Below are 12,631 nucleotides of genomic sequence, written 5' to 3' on the forward strand. Positions count from 1 at the left end.
CAGCAGCCCCACCAGCCGGGGACCTCCAGTTTCTCCAACATGTCCTGCCTCTTCCCCAGTCTCTCCCCAGTCTGTCCAGGAATTCCTTTAGCTTTAGACTTCACCCAAAACCAAGAGGCCTTACTGTGGCCCCCTTGCGCCCACATCCCCGCAGCACCCACATGCGAAGCCCAGTTATTTGCTTGAAACTGGGGAGAAGGACAAACACAGGCTAACGGGTTCCAGTTTGGCCCATTGGACTTTCAGGCAGTGAGATGGGGCCACCCCATTTCCCTCTCTGTGCCTCAGTCTTATCCATGTAGGGGTCCATCACTGCTTTCATGGCTGGACAAACTCCAAAGGTGGGATCGCAGGTATGAGCCACCCGGGCCCCAGGCGTTTGGGAGAGGTAGACTGAGGATAAGGAGGAGAATAAGGGATTTCGTAGCAAAAGGTCTGGGCTTGCCATTGACCCAGTATGCAGCCCAGGTAATAGTCTCTGCCTATCACGGAGCCGCTGTTTGCCCATCGGTACAAATGGGGGGATGTGAATGGTGCAAAGTCCAGCCAGGTGCGACCAGCACCCAAGCCCAGCCTTCACACAGCGGACTGTGGGAGTCTGTCCAGGTATCAGGAGGTAACAGGTCAAAGAGCTCAGGAAATGACCTGGGAGGCACCTGCTTCCCAACCATCCCCCTCGCTCGCTCCAGGGGCAATGGCGCTATAAAGGCCACTGCTCCCCTGAGGCCACAGAAGCTGGGAGCAGAGAAAGCCGAGCGAGTGGCTTGGGTTTTCCCTATGAGCAGCTACCGCCCCGGGACAGACACTTCCTCTCCGGAGCAGGAACGAGGCCAGCTGGAGCCCTGGCGTCCCTGCCTGGGAAGGAAACCCAAGTTCAACGAGGGCATCTATGCCTCCAGGAAACGCAGGCCAAGCCGGGCCATCAGGGCAGAGGAGCCCGCATGTTTGGCCGAGCTGCCGCTGCTGGCGGACAGACCTGCTGGCTCCGGCGGCATCTTCCCCGCGTTCGCCTCGCAAGGCCCTGCTCCGTGCAGGCGCCGCTGGAGCCCGAAGACGCTGCGTGGAGCCAGCATATGCATGGCCACCAAGCATTGCATCATAGTTATATGCTTTCAACAAAATCTCGTGTGCAAGGGGTTAAGATATGACGGGACTCCTTTAAGTAGAGTGATCCGGCCAGGCTTCTCCAAGGAAGGGACTTCTTCTGAGCAAAGACTCAAAGGAAGGGACAGAGCAAGCCCAGGCAGGCAGCTGGGTGAGAGGACACTGCACAGGGAGCAGCCAGGGCAAAGGCCCTGGGGATGTTCAAGGAATGGGGTGAGCAAGGTCAGAGAGGGGGCAGTGGGTGGGATCACAGGGGCTGCGTGGGCCACATTAAAACCTTGGGGTTTTATTCCAAGTGATGAGAGGCAAGGCTATTGGGTAAGGTGACCAGACATCCTGCTTTTGGCGGGACAGTCCCGATTTCTAACAATTTGTCTTGAGTTCCGCGGCATTTTAAAAATGTCCCGATTGAGGGACAAATTGTTAAAAATCGGGACTATCCCGCCAAAAGCGGGACATCTGGTCACCTTACTATTGGGAGGTTTGGGCTGAAGGAAGGACAAGCTGGGCAGTCCAGTGCGGAAGCAGGAAGCAGGTGAGGAGGGGAGAGATGGAGGTGGGTGGGACCAGAGGGAATACAGGTGGTAAGGATGGTCAGATAGAGAGTTTATTTTGAAGGCAAAGCCCAGGTGATTGGCTGGTCGTACTGTGAATGGAGAGGAAGATAAAGAGAGGGCTCGAAGGAGACACCGAGGAATTTTGCCTGAGCCACCGCAGGAATGAAACTGAGACGGAGAAGACGGGACAGAGGCAGGCGCCAGCCATGGCTCTCAGCGGCAGTCTGCCGATTCCATCTCTCTGTCCTTTCCCCCCATCTCCATCCCCCCTCCCCTTTTACCTTTTACCCATTAATTCTGCCCTCCACCTGCTTTCAGAGAAGAATGAAGGCTTCCACCCACCCAAGACTGCACAGGTGGTGAGGGGCACAGCTCGGAGCTCTCAGCCCTGAGCTCTGGTGTCCCATCACGAGAGAGAGAGAGAGAGAGAGAGAGAGAGAGAGAGAGAGAGAGAGAGAGAGAAACTGATCTGTTCATCCATCATTTCATTCACCAGATCTTTCCATGCCTACAGCGCCTCTGCAGGCCCAGAAATAATCAAGCCAGAAGGGCCCCGAAACAATCAGCCAGCCCCCAATGATGGAGGGAGACCAGAGAGGGCACTGTGGGGCCACCCAAGCTCCAAGGCAGAATGTACAGAGGTTGGGAGCAGGTGCTGGGGAGTGAGAACGCCTGGATTCAGAGCCTAGCTCTGCAACGCACAAGGTGTGTGTGAGCTCTTGTACAAGTCCCTTCACCTCTCTGTGCCTCAGCTTTCTCATCTGTTAAGTGGGAATGAGAGCTATAGGGAGTGAAAAACACAAGAGAATCCACTAAAATCCTTGGAGCTTAATAAGTGCTCTTGCACTTTCCTATGGTTAGCCTTATCACTAGGCAGAGTCGGGACTTGAACTCAGGCCTCCCAGTGTATATTTAGTGAGGCAATCAGCTCTCTGCCCTGATGACAGTCCTTGCGTCACCGCCCTGCAGGGGACCAGGAGTATGGGGGAGGCTCAGCTCTGCACAGCTGGGCTCGGCTCCTGGCAGAGTCAGATCCCCAGAGCCCGAGAACAGTGTTTAGGGCCCCGACAGCGTGGTCCCACCCCCGAGGAGCTCGGAGAGCAGCTTGCTTGCTGCCGAGTTGCTTAGTCGCTGAGTCTCTGACTTCCCCAGGAAAACATTAATTACAGCGTGGCTCCCCTGGGCCCCAGCTCTGTGACCGGCCACGCCCCCTCGGCTGCTGGGCACTGGCTGCTGTCCCTGAGCCAGTGCTGTCACCCTTTTGCTTTGCCTGGCCGGGGAGGACAGAAATCAGGGATAGAGAGACGGACAAACAGGAAAACGGGGGCTGGGCTCATGACCCATTCCCGCCAGTCTGTTCAGGGGTTCTCGGAGGGTGAGCTCAGACCAGCAGCCTAGGCATCAGCCGAGGACTGTTAGAGAAGCAGATTTCCAGACCTTCCCCGAGACCGGTGAATCGACGATTCCGGGGGTGAACCCTAGGATCCCTGTTTAACAGCTCCCTCCAAGCGACACTGAGGCCTGCTCACTTGGGAAACCACACTCTGAGTCCTGTGCAGCTATGGTGGTGGGGATTGCAGAGTGTGTGTGTGTGTGTGTGTGTGTGTGTCGGGGGGGTTGTTGGGGACTAGGGAGAGGGGAGAGGGGGAACGGGGAGGGGCATGCTGTGAAGGTGTGATTATAAAAATGAGGTGCGTTGAAGCACAGGCTCAGAGAGACCCACCACCTTCAAATCAAGACATCCGCTGATGTCTTGCCATGTGATCTTGCGCATGTCGCTTTAAAAATGAACTCATATTTGTTGAAACCTACTCTTTGCTGTTGAAGGCCCTGGGGCTGCATTGCTGGGAGAAGACCATGACAATGGCCAACATCTTTTCCTATAGCCACTCATTTAACCTTACAAGGAACCTTCCAGGTATGGTTCTATCCTTACCTGGACCTGGGCAGGTGAGGCACAAAGGGGCAGTGTAACCTGTCCCACCACCAGTTGTAAGCGGCATTGAGGTTTGAGCCATAAATGTGTTCCCAGGCCAGGAGCCGGGCCTTGGGGCTGCCCTGAGCTGTGGCTAGTTAAGGAGAAGGACTAAATGCACTGAAGACAGATAGCTCAGGTAGGCCATGATGTGTGCTCTGGAGACAAACAATAGCACAGGGAAGGGGAGAGAGTGCACTGGGGCGGGGGTGGGGACTATTTTCCCTGGGTAGGCGGTCTGGCAGGGCCTCGCTGAGGGCGTGATCTGTGAGCAGAGACCTCTCTCTAAAGCAGCTTTTGTATCTGTAAAATGAATGATTAGCAGCCCTCCCAGGTGGGGGGTGACTATGTCACACACACATGCCTGTGAAGCATACGCAGTCGATGCTGAACAAATAGGAATTGTTGTTCCTTGAAGAACTGAGCTCCAATCCTAACTGGCTCAGCCCCTCAGTAACTACGTGTCCCCAGCAAGCCGCTATCCCTCTGAACTTTGGTTTCTGCGGCTATAACATGGGTGGCGGAAGCCTCGGAGATAAAGTCAGAGAACAGAACCAGGAATGGGGGGGCGGGAGAGGGGGTGTGCAATAGTCCCCGCCGCCTCCCGCCTCTACCCTGCGTACTCTCCAGGCTGCCAGCAGCTCCTCTCTGGGGCTGCGGGTTCCCTGTTCCAAGCTGCCCAGGAGTCCTTGCTGTTTTCATTTTATTGTTCTGGCTCCAACGCGGAGGCCTCTCGCTCCAAACGGCTCCTCTTGCCCAGAAAAATAGGTCGTTGGCAGCTCCAGCCTCCTGACAGGCCCCAGACAAAAGCGGCCTGACGGGCCTGCCTGCTGCTGCCAGCCCGGGGTTCCAGGAAGTGAGGAGCCGAGCCTGGCAAGCAGGGCTGGTGCCAGGCAGAACTGGGTCCCTGCGGGTTCCAGCATGCCTTGGCAGGCAAAGTGACCCTGGTCAAGTCACTCTCCGCCTCTGGCCTTGTTTCCCTACCTCTGGGCACATGTTGCCATTGCTGGGACTTCAGGGAGCTGATGCATGTAGAAGGGCCAGGCACACACCTGGGCGCTATCATCTCTCCCCCCCCCCCCCCACCACACACACACACAGAGGCCAACTCCTTAGATCACATGTGTCAAACACAAGGCCCGCGGGCCAAATCCGTCCCGCCAGGCCTTGCAATGTGGCCCGCACCGCGCTGTCATCACTGCACTCCGCTGCGTTTCCATCACAATGACAGTTTATGACTGTTCAGTAAACCATTCGGCCCACGATTTAGGCTGGATTTTAGATTTTGGCCCCTTCTCTGATTGAGTTCGACATCCCTACCTTAGATGCTCACCCCCCCCTCCCCACCACACACACACACAGAGGCCAACTCCTTAGACGCTCCCACTATGGTTGTGCCAGGTCTGCCCCTGGGATCAGGGAGACCTGGTTATTCCTATTTCACAGATGAAAAGACTGAGGCTCATAAAGAAAAGTCTCATCAGTCAAGTGGGCCGAGTCTTGGCTTCAAGGCCCTTGGTGCTCCCCTCCTCCTGCTGATTCCAGAGTTCTCTCCAGCAGGGCAGGGACACGGTCGGGCTTCTATAAAAAGATCCCTCTGGCTGCGGAGTGGAGAACAGACGCAGGAAGTGGGTGCCCAGGAGGGAGATGGTGAAGGCTTAGACCAGGGCCGGAACAGCTGTGGAGGCGCCGAGAGGGGGTTTGGTTCTGGATTTGCAGGGACGGTCCAGCCAGTGGGATGCGCTGCTGACAGATGGCGGGCCAGGAGCGACAGGGAAGAGTCGGAGCCATGCAGGGATGGAGCCGCCTCTGGCTTCGGCAGTCACTTAAATATCACCTCCTCCGGGCCTTCCCTGACCCCCTTCCCTCACTGGCCCTTCTGGGCCCTTTCTCTGCTTTTCCCCCCTCCTACAAGCTTTATCCCTATCTGACACACTAAATAGAGTACATACTGATTTGCTTGTTTGTCCCTGCTCGAATGTCAGTTCCTTGGGGAAGGGGTTTTTGTCTGTTGTTGTTTCTCCCCGCCCTCCCACCACCCCCCGCTCCCCACACACACACCTGCTGCATCCTCAGTGCCTAGTACAGAGCCTGGCACATAGTAGATGCATGATTAATACTGTTGATTGCATGAATGCATCGTATATGTATGAGGCAATTCCATTTTAACCCAGGGCAGCCCAGAGGCCTCCTATGTCTGCCATAATCTCACTCTGTGACTTCAAACAAATCCCCCAACCTCAGGATACCCGGCTGGCTGCCCACTGGTCTCAGTGACCTCCCAGCCCTGAGAGTTGGCCACGGGTGATTTTTCTATGGATGCTGGGACAAGAAAACAAGGCCCACGCCCCCTCCTGGGACAAGTGTTGGGAAGCCCCGCTGAGTCCTTTGCCAGAGGAGGTGCTATACTAGTGTATAAATAGCAGGTGGTTCAATTATTATCCTTCCCTAATCCGCCTTCTCCTAATCCCAGGCAGGGTGTGTGTGTGTGTGTGTTTGTGTCCTGGGGAATGGCAGGGCTTTCTGGAAGCCCAGGACAGGAGTCTGCCTCATCTCTGACCTTCATCAGCAGCCTCTGCCCCCATTCCCACCCAGATAGATTCTAATAATGGATTTTCCGAGGAGTCTCAGCTGGTCACCTTCACGGTCTCCGCCAGATGTGGCCTGAAGAGTTAGAGGCTCCCTCCCTCCCACTCAGATACTAGGACCCCAGAACAGCCGCCTGACCAGTGCTCTGACTCCATGTTCCCCTCCCTGCGGCCCACTCTCCGCTGGAAGCCAGGCTGCCCTGGCCTTTTAAGCATATGGATCACCCCATGGTGCTCTCCTGCTGAAACCCGCCAATAACTTCCTATCTGTCGAATAAATGCATGCTTCACCAAGGCCTGCAAGACCACCTACCTGGACCACTCTCCCCCATCCCTCGCTCATTCCCCTCCAGCCAAACTGGCCCCAGGGCCTTTATCTATGCTGCCCCCTCTTCCCGGAACAGCAAACCCCCAAATCCTCACTCTGTCACCCCTTCTCGTGATTCAGCTCCCAGCTTCTCAGGGAGGCCTCACCCTTATCTAAATGAGCACACCCTCCTCACTCTCTGAGCTCAATCTTCTGTTGTTCATTAATTATTTCTACTTGTCTACTTATCTGTCTCTCCACCAGAATATAAATGCCTCGTGTGGACAGGAACACGGTTCCTGCTGTGTTTCCCACACCCACAGAAAAGTAAAATTCCCTCGTCCTTCAAATACTGCCCAGAACCCTGTGGGCTCCCAAGGATTGTTGTCAAACACTTCACTTATTTGTCACATGCTGTGGAGCACTTGGGACATGCTAGACGCTCTTTAAAGTGTTGTACAAGTATTAATTCACCCAATCCTCTCACCAGCCTTTTTGGGTAGACACTCAGGTTGGCCTCATTTCAGACGAGGAAGGTGAAGCACGGACAGGATAAGGTGTTTCCCCAAGTCTGCACAGCTCATAAGAGGTAGCTGGCAGGATTGGAACCCAGGAGCCTGGTTCCTGCTCTCAAGCTGGACCCGGCTGCTTCAGACCAGGACCAGCCTCTGGCAGGGAGGCTGGGATGGGAGTGAGGGCTATCACTTTGCAAAGGTCTTTATTTAGCCCGGGATTCCGGGAAGTCAAAATTGTTTCTACCCCTGGCCTTTGCTGTGTGGTCTTGGGCAAATCCACTTCCTCTCTGGGCTCCCTTTTGTGGCTTCATTCATATTTTTTTTATAAAAATATATAATTTTATTGATTTTTTTACAGAGAGGAAGAGAGAGGGATAGAGAGTTAGAAACATCGATGAGAGAGAATCATCAGTCAGCTGCCTCCTGCACCACCCCTACTGGGGATGTGCCCGCAACCAAGGTACATGCCCTTGACCGGAATCGAACCCGGGACCTTTCAGTCCGCAGGCCGAGACTCTATCCACTGAGCCAAACCAGTTTGGGCTCATTCATATTCTTTCCTTGACAGCCTTGCCACATTGGATGCCGCTTTATTTCCAAGCCCCAAGCCTTCCAATTAGCAGAGGGCCTTGGGCTCCTTTCCCTCCCACTGTCCTCACCACCTTCGCCAGGTGGCCAGCACGCCCACTCCCTGTCACTGACCTGGCTGCTACTGGGCACACAGCTCAGTTTAAGGAGAAGGGGAGAGAAAGGGAGGGAGGGATGGACAGAAAGCCTGAAAGACAGAGACACATAGAGGCTCTGTCCTCTCCAACTCCAAGCCTCTTGCCTCTGTTCCCCTGCTTTGCCCTCATGTTATTACTCCTTACTTGTCATGTCCTGGAGCCCAGGACTTCAAGTCCCCCTTCTCTGCACACCCGCCCCCCCCCCCCTTCAGTCTGCCACAGAGAGGCACCTGGCAGTGAGTGCCCACCTCCCCGGGGAGGGGAGGACCCTTCCCCTCTAGTTCCCTGGCCGCAGCCCTCCAATCGTTCTTTCTCCTCTACCCTGAAGCCTCTGTTGCAGGCGGCACTGAAATCCTTCCTACACACACGCTATTTTTGTACCATCACTCTCTCCTTCCTCTTCCCCTTCCCCCCACATTCACTTACTTCCTGCTTTTCCTCCACCTAGGCCCAGCTCGGACAGACTTGGGGGGCCCCCTATGTGGCCCAAGCGTACCCCCCACGGGGCCTTCCTTTGGAGAAGGGGCAGGGCCACTTGGGAGGAGGCACAGGCAGACACCCCGAGTCCCCGCCGCTCCCCCCGCTGCTTCGCCACCTCCAGCCTCTCGGCGGCAGGCAGAGGGAAGCGGGGACTGGCCGCAGCGGCCGGAGTCCGGAGGCGAGGGAGGCCGGCCGCAACTTCCCCAGTCCACCTTAAGAGGATGCTGAGCCCGGCTCGCCGCGCCGACCTGGGAAAAACAAGTTTGCGCTGAGCGGAGCGGGCCCGGACCCCGCACCCCGGCCCCCGGCGCTGCCCCCGCCGCCCCCGAGCCCGCAGGTCCGAGTCCGCGGGCGGCGGGGGAGCGGGAGGGCGGGCCGGGGAGCTGACAGCCGCGCGGCTTCTGAACTGGCACATTGTTGGAGGCGGAGGCCGGGCTGGTCCCGGACCGAGCGAGCGGGGTGCGCCGGCGGCGGCGGGGGCTGGCGGCCGCCCCCCGGGGCTGCGCGGGGGGCTCGGGCGGGCGGGTGCCGGCGAGGGGCGACCCCGGCCTCCTGGCCGCGCGGGAGACCCCAGCCCTCCTCCCTCCCCTGGCGGGCGCTCGCCGAGGGGGTGCCGGGCGGCGGGAGCCCCGCAGCCCCCGCGCGGGCTGGAGGGCGGAGGGAGGAGGAGGAGGGAGAAGGGGGCGGACGGCGGGCGGGGGCCTGGCTCAGCGGCCCGGACTGCGGCCGGAGCGAGCCGAGCCGCGGGCGCCGGGCGGAGAGCGGGCGGGGCCGGCGGGCCGCGGCGGGGGCGGCCGGCGGAGCGGCCCCGGACCCGGGCTCGCGGTCCCTCTCCTCCGGCGCGTCTGGCTCCGCGCGCCGCCTCGCGCGCTCCTCTCCCCGGCCCCCGCCTCTCGCTCCCCCCACCCCTCGCTGCCTGTGTCTCTGGCTCTCTGCCTGGCTACCCCGGTCTGCTTCCCTCTCCCGCCGCCTCGCCGCTCTCCGGCCGCCCCGCTCTCTCTCCTGCGCGCTCGGGGTCTGCCCGTCTCCCCATCTCTCCGGGGAGTGGGGGGCGCGGGGGTGGGGGGGGGGGATGTAATCCTAAAATCGCGGCGGGGACGGCGGCTCCGGAGCTGCTCCAGGCGCCCATTCCGGGGAGGGGGGAGCCCGGCCGAGAGGGGAGGGGAAGGGAGGGGAGGGAGGGCGGGAGGGGGAAGAGGGGGGGCTTAGTCATTTCCCCGCTCCAGCCCGCGCTTGCCCGAGCGCGCACTCACGGCCGCTCTCCCTCCTCGCTCCGCAGCCGCGGCCCATGGAGCCCGCCGGCCCGGCCCCCGGCCGCCTCGGGCCGCTGCTCTGCCTGCTGGTCGCCGCGTCCTGCACCTGGGCAGGTAAGCGCCCCCGCCCGCGCCCCCGCCGCTGCCCCCCACACGGCGGGCTCCGGCGTCCCCGGCCGCCCCTGGGGGCCGCGGGGCTGTCCGCGGCGATAGGGGTAGCGATGTCTGTAGTCAGGGCTACAGATCGGAAAACTGAGGCCAAGAGAGGGCCGCCGAGTGGCCCAAGGTCACACAGCCAAGGATGGAACCCGATGCCCACTGGGTGCCACTGAGCCGGGCACCGGAACGGCCCCCAATGAGTTGCTGCGCCCTGCCCGATCCGGAAGGGGGGGAGGCAGGCTGCCGGCTGCTTTCCGAACCAGACACCCGGCTTCTCTAAAAAGCTCTCTGCCTGGTCGGATGCTTTCCACAGGTTTGATTTCAGGGTCCGAGAGAAGGGTGTGAAGGGGTGGGGGGCAGAGGTCCCCAGGCACTCACTGCCCAGGATGGAACAGAAACAGGCATTGCAATTAGGGAGAGGGAGCCTGCCCGCTGGTGCGCAGAGTGAAACAGTGTCAGTGTGTGCATGGGGGAGAGACGGAGAGACGGAGAGACGGAGGGAGGCCGTGGTAACCCTGGGGTGAGCTGCTGCGATCAGATCAACAGATCCTGATAGGAAAACACCCTGCATGTCCCTGTGGTAGCCGGAGCCTCACACTGGATGGCAGTTCTCCTTGCTGGCTCGCCCCCTCCCCTGCCCCCGCCCCCTCCTGCCTTCCCCAGCTCCCTGCAGTTCAGGGGCTCCGTGGGCCTATTACCTGTGGCTCTGAGCAGGGCTTTTTGTTGGCCTACATCAAACACCTGGCTGCCTCCAGCCGGCAGCCTCTGAAGGCTGGCATGTGTTCGCCAAGGGGTGAGGTCACCATTCAGGAGTCCTGCTTCTTAAAGGGGTTTTGCAAAAACCGTGGGTCTCCGGGGAGGGCATGGGGGGCAGAGGCATGGCATGTAAGAGCAGGGGTGGGGAAGAAAGGAGCATCTTGATTCTGGGCTTCTTGAAGCTGTGCTGTCGGCAGAGGGGTCTCGGCACCTCCCTCCCTTGAGGAAAGAGGCAGAGATGAGCTCAGTATCCACCTCCCCCTTTTGCATTTGCCTAGAGACGGGTAACCATCTGAGAGCAGTGAGAAACGGAGAACTAGCAGAGAGTGGGTGGAGGGAGAAGTGGGGGTAAACAGCCTCTTCTCTCTGCCCTGCAGTTTCTCCTGAACCCGGGGATCCACATAGGTCTCCCCCAACCCCAACCCCCAGCCCCATTCCCAGGTCTTTCTGTGCTGTTGGGTCCTTGCTGGGCGGGAGGAAGCACTGGTATATTTCTATCTCTCTGGTGAGTGGCATCTCTGATCTGCTCCTTCCTGCCTGAGCCGGCCATGTATACCCTTCAGAGTCCCAGCCCCTGCCCTGCCATCCTTCCTGGCTTGGAAATGCATGAGTGCCTCTCACACGTGCTTCTTTTTCCTGAAACAGGGAATTGGGCACAAGTTAATCTCTCAATGTCTATTCCAGACCCTCCTCGCGTCAGGACCCAGTGGCTTAGTTTTCTGGCAAAAAGCGTGGCAACGCTGGCTCACAGGTTTTCAGATGGACAGCCTACCTTTCCCAGGGCCCCAGCTGGGAACCCCACCACCCTTCCTGTGATAGAATCTCCCCCTTTTATCTATAAAAACAATCTATAAAAAGGTAAAGATTAGGCCATAAAACTTCGGTTCCAAGCCATTCAGCATCAATAGCCTGAAAAAGTGGGAGCAGCAGAGGGGCCAAGATTAACTTTGAAATGAATAAATCTCGGGAGGCGAGAATACATTTCCTGGCGGAGGGGCAGGGTGTCACCATCATAACCGAAGTCTCCCAGCATCCTTCACTCTATGTTCTACAGGGTCCTGGTCACACTCCGGCCCTGGCCTGGCATTCGTGTGGTTTTTGGCTGAGGGATGGGGCGTCAGGCCCCTCCCTCGGTGGATCTAAGCCTGGTATGCGACAAAGCAGCACAGAGGCAGAGCAGAAGGGCAGAGGAAGGTAGAAGGGGGCCGTCGTGCAATTTCCTAAGAAAATGGATTTGTTTGAGTGAGAAACTCAAATGTCAGGCTTCGGAAGGCGGCTCTGGATTGAATGAATGCTAGTGTCTCTGGCGGTACTGTCAGCCTGGGAGGTGTCACGTGACCGCCGTGGCTTCCCATGGTCACTGTTTGGAGGGGGGCTGGTCACAGGGATTATCATGTTTGGGGGCGGCAGGGGAAGAGATTTCTAAAGATTGCTTTCACCACAGCTGCTGCCAAAGGGGAATTCTAAAAAGATGCCAGTGAAGTCACCAACCTGTGTTCTGGGAGCCAGTGGGAGGCGTGTTTCGTAAAACAACGCCCTGAGGAGATTCTGAGGCCCAGAGAAGGGCAGGGGACAGGGGACAGGGGCTTGGGGACATCTGGGGAGCTAGATAGTCTAGCAGCAGCAACAGCACATGGCACGGAACCTGCTGGCTCCTGTCTGGGCCCCACCTAGGTCTTGGGACGGCACCTACTGGGCTGACCTCAAAGTGAGCTCCCATTCATTCCTCGCTCGGGCCTGGAGAAGGCCAGGCCACGGGGGCTCGGGTCTGGGGGCATCGGGGCCCTCTGGCGAGGCCCTGGCGTTTTGGTAGAGAGCGGCACGCCGAAGGCTTCTCTGTACTTTCCTAAATGGTGAAACGAATCTCACTTCCTCTTTCTCAAGAAGACAGGGGCGGGGGGCGTTCGCCCTGTTGGGCTCAGGCTATCGGAAGGCCCTTAACGTCGAGGGTTCCTTGGTTAGCTTCTGCCCCTTAATTATTTACTCCTTTACCAATCCCGCGAGACTCAGGGTGTGATTCATTCCCTGACTTGTAGGCGCTCCGCACGCATGAGCTCCTAATGTGAACCATGTGTGGAGAGAGGCGAGGAGACCCAAATGTTCTTTGAATGTTAACTGTGTTCCAGGCTGCGTGCGGACTGCCTAATCTGCATAGTTTCCTCGGTCAGCAAACACAGACTGAGCTGGCTGTTAGTCCCATTTTGCAGATAAG

The 12,631-nt window shown here is 58.5% G+C and overlaps 1 protein-coding gene across 1 annotated transcript in view; it reads left to right on the forward strand.

Annotated features, from left to right (window-relative positions):
• The first annotated feature begins 9,450 nt into the window (after positions 1 to 9,450).
• Positions 9,451 to 12,631, forward strand: part of LOC118708344 (tyrosine-protein phosphatase non-receptor type substrate 1) — a 41,473-nt gene continuing 38,292 nt past the window's right edge. Inside the window, 1 exon segment of the mRNA XM_045574866.1 lies at positions 9,451 to 9,618. Within this exon segment, the coding sequence (XP_045430822.1) occupies positions 9,540 to 9,618 (79 nt within the window). The 5' untranslated portion in view covers positions 9,451 to 9,539.

This window comes from Pipistrellus kuhlii, unplaced genomic scaffold (genome assembly GCF_014108245.1).
Source record: "Pipistrellus kuhlii isolate mPipKuh1 unplaced genomic scaffold, mPipKuh1.p scaffold_m20_p_6, whole genome shotgun sequence".
NCBI lineage: Eukaryota > Metazoa > Chordata > Mammalia > Chiroptera > Vespertilionidae > Pipistrellus > Pipistrellus kuhlii.